The 15,289-nt window shown below is 44.1% G+C and overlaps 1 protein-coding gene and 1 long non-coding RNA gene across 2 annotated transcripts; one reads left to right on the forward strand and one right to left on the reverse strand.

Moving 5' to 3' along the window:
• Nucleotides 1–1,777: 1,777 nt before the first annotated feature.
• tnfaip3 (tumor necrosis factor, alpha-induced protein 3) lies at nucleotides 1,778–14,307 on the forward strand. The gene is made up of 9 exons (XM_077613369.1): nucleotides 1,778–2,129; nucleotides 3,411–3,785; nucleotides 6,728–6,918; nucleotides 7,353–7,494; nucleotides 7,685–7,855; nucleotides 7,958–8,138; nucleotides 8,407–9,353; nucleotides 9,828–10,036; nucleotides 10,104–14,307. The coding sequence occupies exons 1-9, from the start codon at nucleotides 1,928–1,930 to the stop codon at nucleotides 10,389–10,391; spliced, it is 2,706 nt and encodes a 901-aa protein (XP_077469495.1). The 5' UTR covers nucleotides 1,778–1,927; the 3' UTR covers nucleotides 10,392–14,307.
• On the reverse strand, nucleotides 5,511–6,200 carry LOC144085163 (uncharacterized). The gene is made up of 2 exons (XR_013304037.1): nucleotides 5,947–6,200; nucleotides 5,511–5,783 (listed from the first exon to the last, which is right to left on the reverse strand). It is a non-coding gene; the product is annotated as an uncharacterized LOC144085163 (long non-coding RNA).
• Nucleotides 14,308–15,289: the final 982 nt, after the last annotated feature.

Raw genomic sequence — 15,289 nt, forward strand, 5'->3', positions numbered from 1 at the left:
AGGTTTTTGGGGGGTTTGTAAGGGGAATCATAATCATTTATAAGGGCAGTTATCGGCAGAGGTTGACAGGTATGCAAATAACATTGAGGATTGCTAAGCTAACACCAAATCAGTCAAGCTAGCAGCACACAAACAAATGGTTGACCTTTGTACCTAACTTGGACAGACACACAAATTGAAAAAGTGTGTTGATAAGCAACCAATGACTGGTTTCTCCTTTTGGGCCCCACCCAGGGACGGACGGACGGCCGTGCCTTGCTGTGAGAATTTCACGTTGCCCCGCGGGTGCAAGGAATGTGGTATGAGATCATGGCGGGCGTGACAATCCGCCACAAGTCCGTCAAGTGAAGTCATACATCGGATTGGAAATAATGACGTTGACCGTGAGACTATTTTTTTGGAAATCAAATCAATAATCGTATGTAGACGTCACATTTTGGATTACAATATTAACATTTGTTGAATAAATTGGACCTGCGGGAAACCAAATGTGGAAGCCAGGTCTCAATTGTAATCGTACACAGCTAATAAAATCGAAATGAAGCAAAACAAATTCAAATTCACTGGCCTTTGACTATGATTTTGATGATGATGGTGTCATCCACACTCAACCAAGAACTGTGTCAACGGGGTTTTTGGTTAGTGATAGTAGGTGACGGTTTCAATCCACCTTCAAGGTGCTTTCCACTTTCAGTAGGCCCGAGGGTTCCCCCAAATTGCCCCAACACCTCATTTCCGAACCCGACGGAGATTTTCTTGAGCGGTCTGGTGGAAAAGCAGTAGGTGAAAAAGTTCCTGCGAGCTGCAGGCCCACCGTGCTTGTTGTGAATTTAAGGGGATCATGCTTTCGTAACACAATAAATACATCATTAAAACTAATAGTCATGCAATTCTTTCAATCACCAGCAGATAGAGACCGAGTACAAATTGTTTTTTTTTTCAAGCAACTTGATGATGCAGTCTGGACATTACCAAGGTTGCATCAAATTGCTTGAAGAGAAGAACGAGTTTTTTTTGCGTGTGGAAATTAACCTTGAGGACGAACCAGATTTGTGTAATGCTAAAAAGTTCTCCCTGATAGTTTTTCTCTGTTCCAGGATGCACACAAAGAAGAGTATTTCAGATGCACCTTCAAATACATCCACAGATGGGTTCATTAAATGGTTTCTTTTTGGTTTCCAAAGACATGACATCATCCAAAGACATCCCATATGTGTTTCCAAGATTATGAAACAAAAAATGATATCCCATGTGAGTCCATTTCCGCACAATTGACCTTTATGGCCTGCACATTGACAGGTCATATCAGTTTTATTTTTTTTCACTCTGCTGACTCATTGCAAGTCACTGAACTGCATTTTGGAACCACAATAATACTTTTATTTGGATAAAACGTTCAATACATGAATCAGTCAGGTTTTAACGTGTTTTAAGCACACAGATCACGCCATAAAAACGGAGAATGATATTTAAGGAGCACATTTTTAAAAAGAGAAAAATAATCTCTATAGTACATTTAGTAACTAAATATAGCGTGAAGAAGAAAAATCAAGATAAAAATAAAACTAGTTCATACATATGAATATATAAATAAAATGGTAAAAGAAAAAATAGCAAGATCACATTGAAACTGGAATAAGTGCGCCTCATAAAAATGCTTATTGTATTGTTCATCTAGTTCTAGTAGTTAGTTATTGTAGCGTTTCATAGTTGTTCTTTGGGTAGTTATTTTTGCGCAGCCAAGGCAGCTCCGGGTCAGAGCTCCCCCTGGCGGCGTGCGTCGTAATAGCCCCCAGGGGTGAGACGAGAGGGAGGAGGGCTGACTTGAGTCAGGGAGGGAAAAAATGGTTGGACGGAAAGTCCCTACGTGGAAATCCCCCTGACTTGGGCTTTATTTCCCCCCTGCCCTTCTCTCTTCTTTAATTTCATGCTTTTAAACCATAACGTCTACGTCCACGCGAGTAGTCGGTGCGAAGGAGAGGGCTCGTCAAAGTGCGAACGCCCCCACCCCCCCCAAAAAAATAGCCTCGCCGAAAGAAGACGCTCGAATGGCGCCGAGCGAGAGGACGAGGCTGCCGAGCATCCGGCGGGCTTTGTTGTAGCACCAGCCCCCCGCGCACGTCCGACAGGTAAGCCTGGCCCTGGCTCCGGCCCGGCCGACGACGCGTGTCCTCGCCTCGGCTCGGCTCGCCAGGCGAGTCCGAGGAGGCTGGAGGGGGGCGGCGGTGGTAGCAGTGGCGGCCGTACGGGGCCTCCTCGCGTCGGTGGAGGAAGCGGTGGCGGCTCACGACAGCCATTGTTTACAAAGACGTCATCTTCCTCCGGCGAGAGGAGCTCTTTAGGGGGCTATTTAGCCGGGTTACGGTCGCTTCTAAGCGGTGACTTTTTTACGTGGGAAGGGGGAGGCTCGTCGGTTGGTATTGTTGTCGTTGGGATTACGTCAGCCACTGAGTGTGTATTGTAGTTTATGTCTGCTCCCCTTTTTTTTTACTCCTGCACCTGCCAGTGGAAACATCGATTACCGTAACATCTACGGCCCAGGTGGCAAACTCTTGGCCCACGGTCCAAATTTTGTCCCCCTGGCCAACGTTTACCGAGCACAAGACAGCTATTTTACCCAGGAATAAACTCAAGGCACAACACAAAACGAAAAGGAAAGCGAAAGCTATTATTCTGGAGCAGGGGTGTCCAAACTTTTTTTGTTGTTGTCGTAGGACCGCTTTTGCTTATATAATTTGAATTCCTTCTACTTTCAATGGTTAAATTAACAAACGGAATCAGGTTAAAAAAGATTTTTGTTTTCTACGCTTTAGTTTGTTGGCTGTTGGACCTCCCAGGCAAAATTAATTGGGCGTGTAGCGTCGTCAATGGCAGTAAAACACCATCACTCCAGTGTTTTGAATATATTTACACTGTGAAGAGTGGTTAGCACATCTGCCTTGCAGTTCCGAGGTCAAAGGTTCAATCCCCATGAGTTTCAACCTTCCCATATAGAATTTACTTGGAATTTCTCCGGGTACTCTGGCTTACCATTACTGATTTTGCAGTATAAAATTGGGTATTTAAAGCCATATGGTTTTAGGGCAAAAGTTCAAAAGTTTTTCAACAACGTGAGCTCTCGCAGGCTAATTATTCCAATTCGAGGAAAGACAGCAAGGCATTGTGGGATTGCTCTCTCCCCCGAGCGTAATGGGACAGAAGAGTGTGGTGTTTTATGATTTTTTTTTCCATGTCGAGACAAACCGGATTACAAGGATCTCTTTGTGGATTTCATTTGATTTAGTGGGATGTTTTTTTGTGGTGCTTTCCCCAGCAAGCCATAAATTAGTCCAATTGAGGAAAAAAGGGAATCTCCATCTGACATTTGGCCGTAGACTTAACGACGACTCCACCGTCTCCCTCCGTTGCAGATCCCGCCTTGGACCGCGCCGCTCGCCCTCGTGCCGGTTTCCCCTTCCTCGCCGTCATGTCGCAGGGCCAGAACTTCCTCCCCAAGTTCCTGTTCGTGTCCAACCTGTTGAAGGCGGTGAAGATCCGCCAACGGGTGCCCAACGACGTGGTGAAGCCGGCGGCCGGCGGTGGCGGCGGCGGCGGCCTCATGCGCCACCTGCGCGGCATGCACCGCTACACGCTGGAAATGATCGCCATGAACCACTTCCCGCAAGCCTTCCGGGAGGTGGTGCAGGCCGCCATCTTGGATCGGATCATGCAGGCCTCGCTGGAGCAGGGGAAGAAGCTCAACTGGTGTCGGGAGGTCAAGAAGATGGTGCCCTTGCGGACCAATGGTAAGGGACCATTCACTTTCCATATTTTCAATTCTTTGACTTTCATATTTTTGGTTGGCAAGAGTGCACTCTGGGATTTAATTTTTATCCTCGTGACATACTTTTTCCAAAAAACACATCTATCCTATCTGTTGTTCACGGGTGTCAAAGTGGCGGCCCGGGGGCCAAATCTGGCCCGCTGCATCATTTCGTGTGGCCCGAGAAATTAAATTAGCAGTGCCGACTTTCTGTTTAATGATCAAATTCAAATCAAGATTAGAGATGTTTAGGGAATATTTCCTGTTTATCCTCTTTTTAAATCAATAATAGCAATTTTTTTAATCCAAAATTCCCTTGCGTTTTTTTTAGTTCAAAAAGCATTTTGAAATTGTTTTACATCGATAACAAACTAAATATTTAGGGCTTTTGATCTAGTTTTTTAAATCCTGTTTTTTAAAAATAACTAAGTATTATATCTAAAATGTATCCGCTTTCCCCTTTTTTTCCACTGTAAATAAACTCTTTTTCCTTTTTAAATAAAAAACAAAAGGTTAAAACATGATAGATTAAATATTTGCCCTCTTTTTTGATTAAATTATTTTAAAAATAAATTTAAAAAATCCACTACAAAGAGAATATTTGCTATTAAGAGGCTCAAAAAGAAGATTTGTACTCCTTTTAATGTCCAAAAATGATCTCTCCACGATCGGAAAAGCTGTCAACTCATAAATCGATTTAATTTTGGCAGCCTAATTGGAAGACATAATGGCCCTCCGGAAGAAAGCGAAACTATCACGTGGCCCGCGACCAAAAAAAATGAGTTTGAAGCCCACACATCGGCAGCTAGCTGGGGAACTCTGTGCTTTATTTACAACCGAGGGGTCTGCCCCGTCCCGTTCACGACGCGCGCAATCGGGGTGTAAATCTAGCGGGTTCTTAAATAGATTTCCGTCGCCGGCAAGATTTACAGCATCCCTCGCGCCGTCAGGTGTGTCACAGCTGGCGAGGCCTCGTTAAATCAAACGTGACGACGCTCTTTTAGCCACGTCCTCGTAAAGCCGCCGCCGCTGCTGTCGAGCGCCGTTCGGAGGGAAGTGGCTATTTTTAGAGCAGCCTTTAAATCCTTTTCCCAAAGTCTTGTAAAAGGTTGCCATGTTTAGGACGTCGTTGCCATTGGGAGGTCATTTCCATTGCTCTAAAACACAGATGTCAAAGTGGCGGCCTGGGGGCCAAATCCTGCCCGCCGCGTCATTTTGTGCGGCCCGAGTAAGTAAATCATGAGTGCCAACTTTGTGTTTTAGGATCAAATTCAAATGAAGATTATAGATGTATTTTATATTTCCTGATTTTACCCTTTTTAAATCAATAGTTGCAATTTTTTATCCCCTTTTTTCTTTTGGTGTTTTTAGGTCAAAAAGCATTTTGTAAAATTTAAAAATAAATATATGAAAATATTTTCGGTTTGCCACTTTAATATTGAATATAATTTTAAAAAATGTTTCCATTTGAAATGAAAAACAAAAGGTTATTAGATGTTTTCCCTTACTAAGAAAAAAAAGTTCAAATAAACAGTTTTATATCTATAAAAAAAATGAATATTAAGGGCTTTTGATCCAGTTCTTATAATCCAATTTTTAAAAAAAATCTAAATATTATATCTAAAATAGTCCGGCCCACATTAAATTATTGCGGCCCGCAAACCAACCCGAGTTTGACACCCTTGCTCTATAATGATTCAAATGTGTGCATTCTTGTAAATATTTATTCTCAGTCGTATTCTGTTTTTGGTTCAAGACTACAAGATAAAAAGATTTGTATATAAATTCAGTTTTGGAAGCCAGTTTCACTTGATAACATTAAATATGGTTGTTTGTCTATTATGTGTAAAGCAGACAAAAAAGAAGGCCTGTCTAAAAGGAAAATGATTTTTTTTAAAGCTAAATATAGCTTACAGGCTTTCGTTTTGGTTTCATGGCTTGACTTCTGCTCACACTGGAATTTGATGAGATGATTTCCAGCCTGAAAAGGAAAATTGTCACCATATCATTTTGTCAACATCATCATGAGCCTCAGCAGTCAAGAATGTGCCGATAAGTGCAACTTTATTTGTTGTAAGAATGACACAGCGATGCTCACTGACTGTCATTCAAACTGCGGAATGAGGAAGCACGTTGGAGCTCACCTTTCACCACAAATGTGACAAAATAGATGAGAAACTCGTGTGCGGGCGCGTGTTTGTGTTGATCACACACTCGCTCACGTCAGTTCAGTTCCTCTTTAGAAAGCACCCTAAATTGGTCCAAAAATGAACAGGAAGCCACAACTCGCTGTCATGTGAGGGTGATGTCACGAAAGTGAGATGAACGGTCGCAGCCAGGCCGGAGCCAAAAGCTCCACCGACTCTGAAGGACCCGAATGCGACATTCAGCAGAGGACAAACACGCTAAATGTCTGCCGCTGACTCACTTGAGCGGCGTGCACGCACGCGTACACGCCACACAAGTCTGTCAATGAACAACCAACCGGAGAAGGTCATAACAGTTACGGCTCTTTCCATTGGCTGACAAAAATTAACCCCACCCACTCCTATACATCTAAAATAGGTCTTCTAGTTTAAAGATGGAAGCAAATTTAAATCTCATGATCACAAGTATTTACACACCAATTAAATGATAGCAACGTTTCAAAAGGTATAAAAAAAATACATAATAATTACTAAATATATTATTTTCACATAGCCCGGTTGACCATTAAAATAGAAGCTCATCCTGTTAGTGCTATCAGACATCCGAACGTCATACAATTGCGCAGTCTCGCCCACAGCACGGAAAATCACTGTCCCAAGATGGCGGCTTTTACCTATCGCAGCAGGTCTTGCTACCTATTAACAGCCATGACCGAGGTATTGCTGTTTTCTCTTGTAAGACTAACGTCATAATATGTTTTTTTTTCTTTTTCTGAAGGAGACGGTAACTGTCTGCTGCACGCCGCTTCCCAGTACATGCTGGGGGTCCAGGACACCGACCTGGTCCTGCGGAAAGCCCTCCACGGAGTTTTGAAAGAGACGGACGCGGGCGTCTTTCGGGCACGCTTTCAGGCGGAGCTTCTGCATTCCCAAGAGTTCACCCAGACGGGCCTGCGGTACACCACCACGGTAAAAAGCCACCGCACCTGTTTTCAAAATCCCAACCGCCATTTAGACCAGGGGTAGGGAACCTATGGCTCGGGAGTCACGTGTGGCTCTTTTGATGGGTGCATATGGCTCTGAGGTAAAATATGGAAACCGGTGGTGAGAGAGCCGAGTCCCGAACGCACCAATAGGAACGTCACATTGATTTTTTTTCGTTCTCTCGTTGATACTCATTGATCTCATTGATATTCTTTGGTTACCAACAGAGACTTTTTGTACTTTAAAAGTGGTAAAATGACTAAAAAAAATGGCAAATTTAAATTGTGAGTATGGCTCTCAAGGAATAACATTTGAAAAGAGGAATTGATTTTGGCTCTCTGTTTCAAAAAATGATGAAAAACTGATTTCGACCTTCACATCCATCAACGTGTTGTTTTCATGTCTTGCATGTCTTGCAGAACTGGGAGGACGAGTGGGAAAAGATTGTCAAGATGGCGTCTCCGGTCTCCAGTAGCAACGGCCTCCAGTTTGACTCACTGGAGGATATTCACATCTTTGTCCTGTCCAACATCCTGCGGAGACCCATCATCGTCATCGCAGGTATCCCAACAGATCCGTTCGACCCAAATGAGTACTACGACCGAGTCCAGTAGAATTTTTATCAAGCGCATCTTATTTTGATATCCCGTGAATCCATCGATGTCAATTGCGGGTCAAAATTGGGTAGCAAGACAATGCTGGTGGATGCCAAAAGACGACGCTAAAAAAAGGGATTGTGTTGGATTTTCAGACCAGGTGCTGAGGAGTATGAAATCTGGATCCTCCATCTCCCCCCTGAACGTGGGCGGTATTTATCTCCCGCTGCACTGGCCGCCGGCCGAGTGCTACAAGTACCCCATCGTGCTGGGCTACGACTCGCAGCACTTTGCGCCCCTCATCACCATCAAAGACAGCGGTCCTGGTAAGAAAACTGCCTCAAAATTATATTTGAACTCTTAAAAATAATAATAATAATAATAATAATAATAAAAATTCTCTTTTGGCTGTTGTTTTTGCGTACAAGAGATCCGAGCCGTACCCCTGATCAATCCGGGCCGAGGAGGCTTTGAAGAACTCAAGGTGCACTTCCTGATGGAGAAGGAGCAGCAGCTGAAGGAGAGGCTCCTCAAAGACTACCTGTTGCTCATGGAGATCCCCGTCATCGGATTGGGATGCGACGCCACGCGCATCATCAACGCCGCACGGTACTGTCGTTTAGGAAGTTGACAAATGGTCTGAGGACGGATCCCCTTTTGGGGGGGGGTGGTCCTCTATTCCAAACAAATAGAAAGGCCCCAAAAGAGTTGAAATTCTTGAGACCAAGTTTATGCGATTAATGGGCAGCCAATTCAGGGCCTTTAGAAATCCTTACTTTGTATGAGACGCCATTTTTTGGTGTGAAAAGATCACACATTCGCTCGTTGTTATGATGTCAGGGGCTATCTTGAGTGAAAAACCTGTGTCGTCCACCAGGCTGGACGAGGGCAACCTCCCCGAAGACATGAACCTGATGGAGGACTACTTGCAGCTGGTCAACCACGAGTACCAGCGCTGGCAGGAGGACAAAGAGCAGGCGTGGGCGGCCCAGCCCCAGCGCCCGCCGCCCTTTTCCGTCTCGCAGCTGTCGTTGATCGAGATCCGTTGCGCCACGCCGCGCTGCACTTTTTACGTGTCGGTGGACACGCAGCCGCACTGCCACGAGTGCTTCGAGAAACGCCAGGCCACCAGCGCCCCCGGGCTGGAAGGCCCGCCGCCGCCGCACACCAAAGGCGGAGGCGGCGAGGGCGGCTCCAGAGGCGGGCGTGGGGGTAGCCCGCCGTCATCCTCCTCGGCCGGCCGGCTGGTGTTGATCTCCAGCCCGCGCACGGCTCCGCCTCCCACGGCGCCCAGCCTCAGCTTGTACAGCGAGACGCACGCCATGAAGTGCAAGACGCCCGGTTGCCTCTTCACCCTCAGCGTGGAGCACGACGGACTCTGCGAGCGCTGCTTCAACGGGAGGCTGGCTCAGGCGCCGCCGGAAGCTCCGCCTCCCCACGCCGTGGCCGCCCAGGCGCCCGGGTGGAACCAGTGGGGGGCCCGCGAGGCGGCGGCGGCAGCGACGGCGGCGGAGCGCTGCGGCGCGTGCGGGCAGGACGCTTTGAGGACATTCAACGGGATTTGCCCGGCCTGCGTGCAAAGACGGCAGCTTCCGGAAGGGGGGGAGTCGCAGCCCCTCAAGGCCAAGACCGAGGCCTCGTCTTCGGCTTGGAGCCGGCCCGGGGACCCCCAGCGTCCTTGCCTGGCCCTGGCGCCGGGGCACGCCTCCGCCTGGCAGACCCCGCTGGCCAGGCCCTGCAAAAGATCCGGCTGCCAGTTCTTCGGGACGCCCGAGAAGCTGGGCTTCTGCACTATTTGCTACGTGGACTATCAGACCAACCACCGTAAGTGCATTTATCTATATATTAGAATAAACTTTATTTGATTTGATGTAATTTTATATTATTTTATTCTATTTTAATTTATTCCTTTTTATTCTATTCTATTTTATTTTTTTCCTTTTTATTGTATTCTATTTTTTTGCTTTTTATTCTATTCTATTTTATTTTTTTCCTTTTTATTCTATTCTATTTTATTTTTTTCCTTTTTATTCTATTCTATTTTATTCCTTTTTATTCTATTCTGTTTTATTTTATTCTCTTTTATTTTATTCTTTTATTTTATTCTTTTTTATTTTATTTGATTTTATTATATTTTAATTTAATTATAATTCAATTGTTTAAAATGTTCTTTTGTTAGATATTTTTGTATTATTTTTTTTCCACGTCGCTCTTTTTAAAAAAAAAAATTGAAGAGGAAACTCACTTTTCAGTTGCCACAAATGTAGAACTAATACGCCAACCGCATTTTCCTTCCAGACCTGACACCCCCTCCCCCGGCCCCGCCTCCGGGCAGACACGGCGTGGAGGCCGGCTTCCCAAACGCCAGCCGCTGTCGCGGTCCGGGCTGCGGCGCGGCGGGCAAGGCCATGCTGGAGGGCTACTGCGACAAATGTTACGTCAAAGAGCAAAGCACTCGGCTCAACCAGGCGGCGCAGCGGACGCCGCACTCCCCTCCTCCCGTGGTGGTAGGTGCCAAAAATCCTCCTCTCTTTTCACTGAACAAATCTCTCTAATGTGGCTTTTGTCACTCAGCGCGAGCGAGCCACCAAACCGCGATCGGCGCAGCAGACGCAAACGCAGACGCAGACACAGACGCAGACGCAATGCCGGCGGAGCGGCTGCAGCAACGCGTCTCCGGGCTGCACCGACCTTTGCCCCGAGTGCCACACCCGGGGGCGGGACGCGGGCCGGCGGGCGCAGGCGCCCAAGGAGAAGTCCAAGCAGCGGTGCCGGACGCAAGGCTGCGACCACTACGCAAACCAGGAGAAACAGGGCTACTGCAACGAGTGCGACCACTTCAAACAGATCTACCGCGGCTGAACCCACAGCCTATCGTGCTAACTCTCACACTCACTAACTCGCTAGCTAGTGACCAACTAGTAACCTTATGGCCTGAAAATCACCGCCGCCCCCCCTCCACCCTCACCACACCCCTTTCCTCCCCTCGTGTAGAATGTCAAGCCAGTGTGTGCGTGCGCGAGGGGGGAAAGCCAACGCGTGGGTGTACGTACGTGCCCACGCCAAGGAGACGCCGCCGCCGCGCCCTCCGCCATACCTCTTTGTGCAATTACGACCGACCGTCCGGCGAGCTGCGGCCACGCGTGCGCAAAATGCGTTTGGAGGGACCCGCCCACTTGTGCCGGAAGCGATGATTGTACGACAACCGGAAGCATCCCAAATTGTTATTTTGATTCATTTCGTTTGCCTTCTAGAACCAGTGTTTCCCAACCTGGACTGAGAAAATGGACGTATGTTAAGGAGGATCTCAAGCCACGCCCACCAACAAAATTTGGAAAAAGTTTCGATTTAAATTGACATTTCCATCCAGAGGAATGTTTAAATGCGGAACAGTGGAAAATGACGTTTGAATGGAAAAAGCAATGACAACAGTCAAAACAATAAGAATGATGCTAATCAAAATAATGGAATTTACTCACTATGCTCAAAAAGGACATGATTTCTTTAAAAGAAATACATATTTGTCACCGTATTGGGAACAAAAGACAAATGTTTTATGGTTGGGATTTGCTGTTCTGGACCACAGCCAAGGATTTCTAGCCCTCGTCTGTCTTTCTGTCTGTCCAACTTAGCGTTCGTTCTCCAGGGTATGAGTGAGTTGCGACCAATCAAATGGGACCCCACCTCCACAATCCTACTCGTTCCATGTTCTTGCCAAAAAACAGAAAAAAAGCTCTTACAATCAAGTACGGTTAATCCCATCTTCTACAAGTCATATTTTATGATACTATCACTTATGCCAACGAAATAATGTCCGTCCAAAACGTACATGGGATTTTCTTTTCGGGAAAAAGTCAATTTTCCCACGTTTTGCGTCTTCTGTAATGCACTCTAAAGAAATGTTGACCAGGGTAGAGACTTGCCCTGAAGTGGCTTGTCTCCTTTCTATTACATCAAAATAATGGAACAGGAATTTCACTTTTTCCCCCCCTATTGTTTTATTTTATTTTAAATTCGAATCATTTGACTTATCGTTTCAACAACCATTGATATAAAAAGTCATTTATTGCGGTAACTTAAAAGAAAAAAACACTGAGAATGAAGTTGTATATTTTTCTGAAGAAAAAAAAAAAGGCTAATCTTTTAACTGTAAATGGTAATTCCGTGAGGGAAAAATTGAGATTTGTTCGAATAATGTAAAACAAATCGATAAAAAAAAAAATTATTTTTCGGAAGTTGCTACACACATTTTTTTAAAATAAATGACGTATTTTTTAAAAGTATCATCCATAGGTTTGCTTGTGAAAACCCGCTTAATCGTGCACAACTGCTTCCGTTTTGTTTGGATACCCCGACTTACAGCGTATTGGCCCGAATATAAGACGATACATATTATTTTTCAAGACTCAAGTTTAAAAAAAATACTTTTTCAATTTTTAACCTGAAAATAATGACAGTACATCTGAAAAAAATGATTCTAACAATATTTTGGAGAGAAAAAAAGCATTATATTTTGCCTCCATCAAATCATCCATAAACTGTCTTATCACATCTAAACATTTAAATATTGTCTCGACCCCGAATATTAGACGACCAACACTTTTTCCAGTCTCATTTCAATGCAAAAATCACCGTCTTATACTCGGGCCAAATCGACTGCATTCGTTTTCATTCTGGGAGGTGGGGTGGGCGGGACTTATTTCTTCTCCCCCATGTACGTGCGGACATGTCACTCAATGTTTCATATTCCAAAAGTTTAGAGACAGACAGAGACTTCTGGTTGTGTGCACAAAAAGCCTTGTGGACTTTCCATTCTGCATTTATTGACCTTCTCCCTTTTTTTAATGGCCCACTTCCAACAAATCAGTTGCCTTGGATGTTGTTTTGATTTTCTTCTTTGCCTGTTTACGGAGCGACCACTTTCGCACCTCTACCCAGACCGTTTTGTTGCCTAACCGGGGCCGGCACAACCATTCTGAATGTTTTGGTGCTGCCGCCGCGACAGCGCAGTATTGTAACTTCCCGCCCCCTTGACATTTTGCCTTTAAGACGGACCGCAGGAGGCGGGACTCTGGCTTGTTTTTTCTTCTTCTAACCCTCTCGTTAGGTCACGCCCACAAATGTCGGATTTGGGGATGTCCCCCGATCCCGATCGGGTTGGTTTTCGAGGCTCGCCATCGGGCGAGAAAGATTTTTAAATTAAATTATTTACGTTTTGGATCGGCAAATTCTCAAAATTGGGACACTCGAACAAAAATAGCAGTGCGGACATCCCTCATTCAAATTGTTCTCTATTGGGTTTATGTCAATCAAATTTCAAAGTCAATCCTTCCGTATAAACCTTGCGCTTTTAGATTTCATGTTTGGAATGGGCGTGGCCTAAGAGGAGGGTTATGTTGCATTGTTGTGAATACGGATCTGGTTCTGTACTCTCGGACCTTCTGACCTGATGCCTCATCTTTACGTCTCAAAACTGACATTCCTCTTTGATTTGATTTTTTTTTTAGATCTATTTTAATAAGGCTTTTGTTTTTCTTGACGGTGTTGCTTTCACCCAAATAATGTACACGTGCTATCAAGCGCCCAATGGATGTTGTTACGCTTACCTCCTTAAAAATGGCCGCCAATCAGATGAAACTGGAACGACCCAAAGTCAAACAAACAAAAGTCCAAATCGCCTTTTTTTCCCAGTAAAAAAAGACGATACATATTTAAGAATATTTTAATTGAGTGAGTTTGGAATGGAGTCCAAGTGTAGAGTTTGCATGTTCTCCCCGTGCCTGCGTGGGTTTTTCTCCGGGTGCTCCGGTTTCTTCCCACATTGAAAAAACATGCATGCTAGGCTAGCTGGTTGGACAGTCTAAATTCCCTTATAGTTGTAATTGTGTGATTGGCCATCTGCCCCGCCTACTGCTCATTCTTGGCTGGGATTGGCTGAAGCACCCCCACAGCCCTTTAAGCGGAATGAAAGTGGTTTAGAAGATTTATGAATGAATAGTTTGGAAAAATTTGGTGTATTTTAAAAATTGCAATCCAAAGATTGAATTGATTACTGTATTATCCGGACTATAAGTCACACTTTTTTTTCTTAGTATGCCTTAACCTGCGACTCATACTCAAGTGTGACTTATATATGTTTTTTTTAACTCTCTGTTATGATACCTGATACATTTCAGTTCACAGATTCCCATTTTACTACTGTTACTTTAACGTATGTTTTTCTTGGTTTCTGTTCATATACAAAAAATGGCCCTCCCAAAAATGCGACTTATACTTCAAGAAATACGGTATTTAAAATCACCACCTACCTTGGTTGATAGCCACAGCGTTGAGGCTTGTTTTTAATTTGTTTTTTTTCTTCTTTTTTGAACAGGTTGTGTTTGACTTTGGGGGTTCCCGCTTTAGCCACGCCCCCAAAACGGCGGCTATTGAGTCACCACAGCGCAAAATAGTCCGCCTCGACGTTGAAGCGTAGTTTGCGTACACTTTATAGATCTCAGTGTGCTTTAATGGCCTCCGGATTGACCTTAATCCAACTAAAACCAACAAGTGTGTGTGTGCGTGTGTGTTAAAAAAAATGGACTTGCACTTAGAGACGTGTAACAAAACATGCAACTTTTTCTTTGTGAGACATTTTGACCACGGAGAGGGGAAAAAAACAACAAATGCCTGGGTTTATTTGTTAAGTATTTATTCATATCAAGATATGTGTATTGTGTGATTCAATAATTATTTATATGTTGTCCTGAAATGAATTATTTTTATTAAGAAATTTCAATTCTGTCTCCTGTGGTTTTTGTCTCCTTGCAATCGCTTCTTTAAAAATGTAATAACTTCATGTATTGTATAGTGTTTGTCATCAAAATGCGGACAAAATTGAAAGTATAAAAGTTAAATACAACTGAATCCTAACAAATTTTCAAATTGAAGGGGTCAGGCTGCATATTGAAAGAATAAACATGTTGCTGAAAATATAATTTGGCCGAAAATAGTCTTAAATCCTGTGGACCCCCCACCCACACAGTAGTTGGGGGAAGTGGATACCGCCGTAGGAGGGGACATTTTCTTTTGGAGCGAGCCAAAGGTGACTCGAGGGCCACAGACAGATGCCATTATACGTACGTTGTGTTGGGTAACAGTCTTTCTTCTATTTCAAGTCCCCAAATGATGCAAAAGTCAAAACCACAGCGCATTTGGACAGGAAGCTGCTATTGCGCAATAGGAAAAGGACGTATCCATGGTTACCATGGTTTGAAAAGTAAATGAGTTGTTGATTTGGCACATGGAATTTCCCCGGGGGACATTTTTCTGTCGAAATAATCCAGTTTTTGTCTTTAAAAAGATCCATAAGACTTGCTGCGATTGTAGTTAACGTTAGCCAGTATTAAATTAAAAGTGTATATTGTGGTGTTTAAGTTTTTAACGTTAGTTTTTCAATTAAATTTATGCCTAGATCAAAACATGATTGTTTTTTTCTAAATACTGAATATGTTTAATTAATTCTTAAAATATTGTATAATGACACGTATAGTACTACACAAAATTGTACCACAACACAGTAAATTGAAGTATGGTGTCATCATTTCTTTTTTTTTACATAGCAATAAGAAATAGTTTGTTGCGCGTTATTACCTACATTAACAACAACTCCCATCTTTCCCTTAAACACAGTCTGTTTGGGGTTGCCTCGTTTTGTTTGACAGTTTCAAGCGTTGTTGGATGAGCCCGGGCGGTGACCTCCAAGTGTAGTAATGAAAATC

This window comes from Stigmatopora argus, chromosome 11, assembly GCF_051989625.1.
Source record: "Stigmatopora argus isolate UIUO_Sarg chromosome 11, RoL_Sarg_1.0, whole genome shotgun sequence".
NCBI classification, from domain to species: Eukaryota; Metazoa; Chordata; class Actinopteri; order Syngnathiformes; family Syngnathidae; genus Stigmatopora; species Stigmatopora argus.

Excerpts from the sequence above, each read along its gene's own strand:
- tnfaip3 (XM_077613369.1), top strand. The coding sequence starts at position 1,928 with ATGCTTTTAAACCATAACGTCTACGTCCACGCGAGTAGTCGGTGCGAA. Across the intron at positions 3,786-6,727 it reads GGTGCCCTTGCGGACCAATG|GAGACGGTAACTGTCTGCTG; the intron begins GTAAGGGACCAT and ends CTTTTTCTGAAG. Across the intron at positions 9,354-9,827 it reads GGACTATCAGACCAACCACC|ACCTGACACCCCCTCCCCCG; the intron begins GTAAGTGCATTT and ends TTTTCCTTCCAG.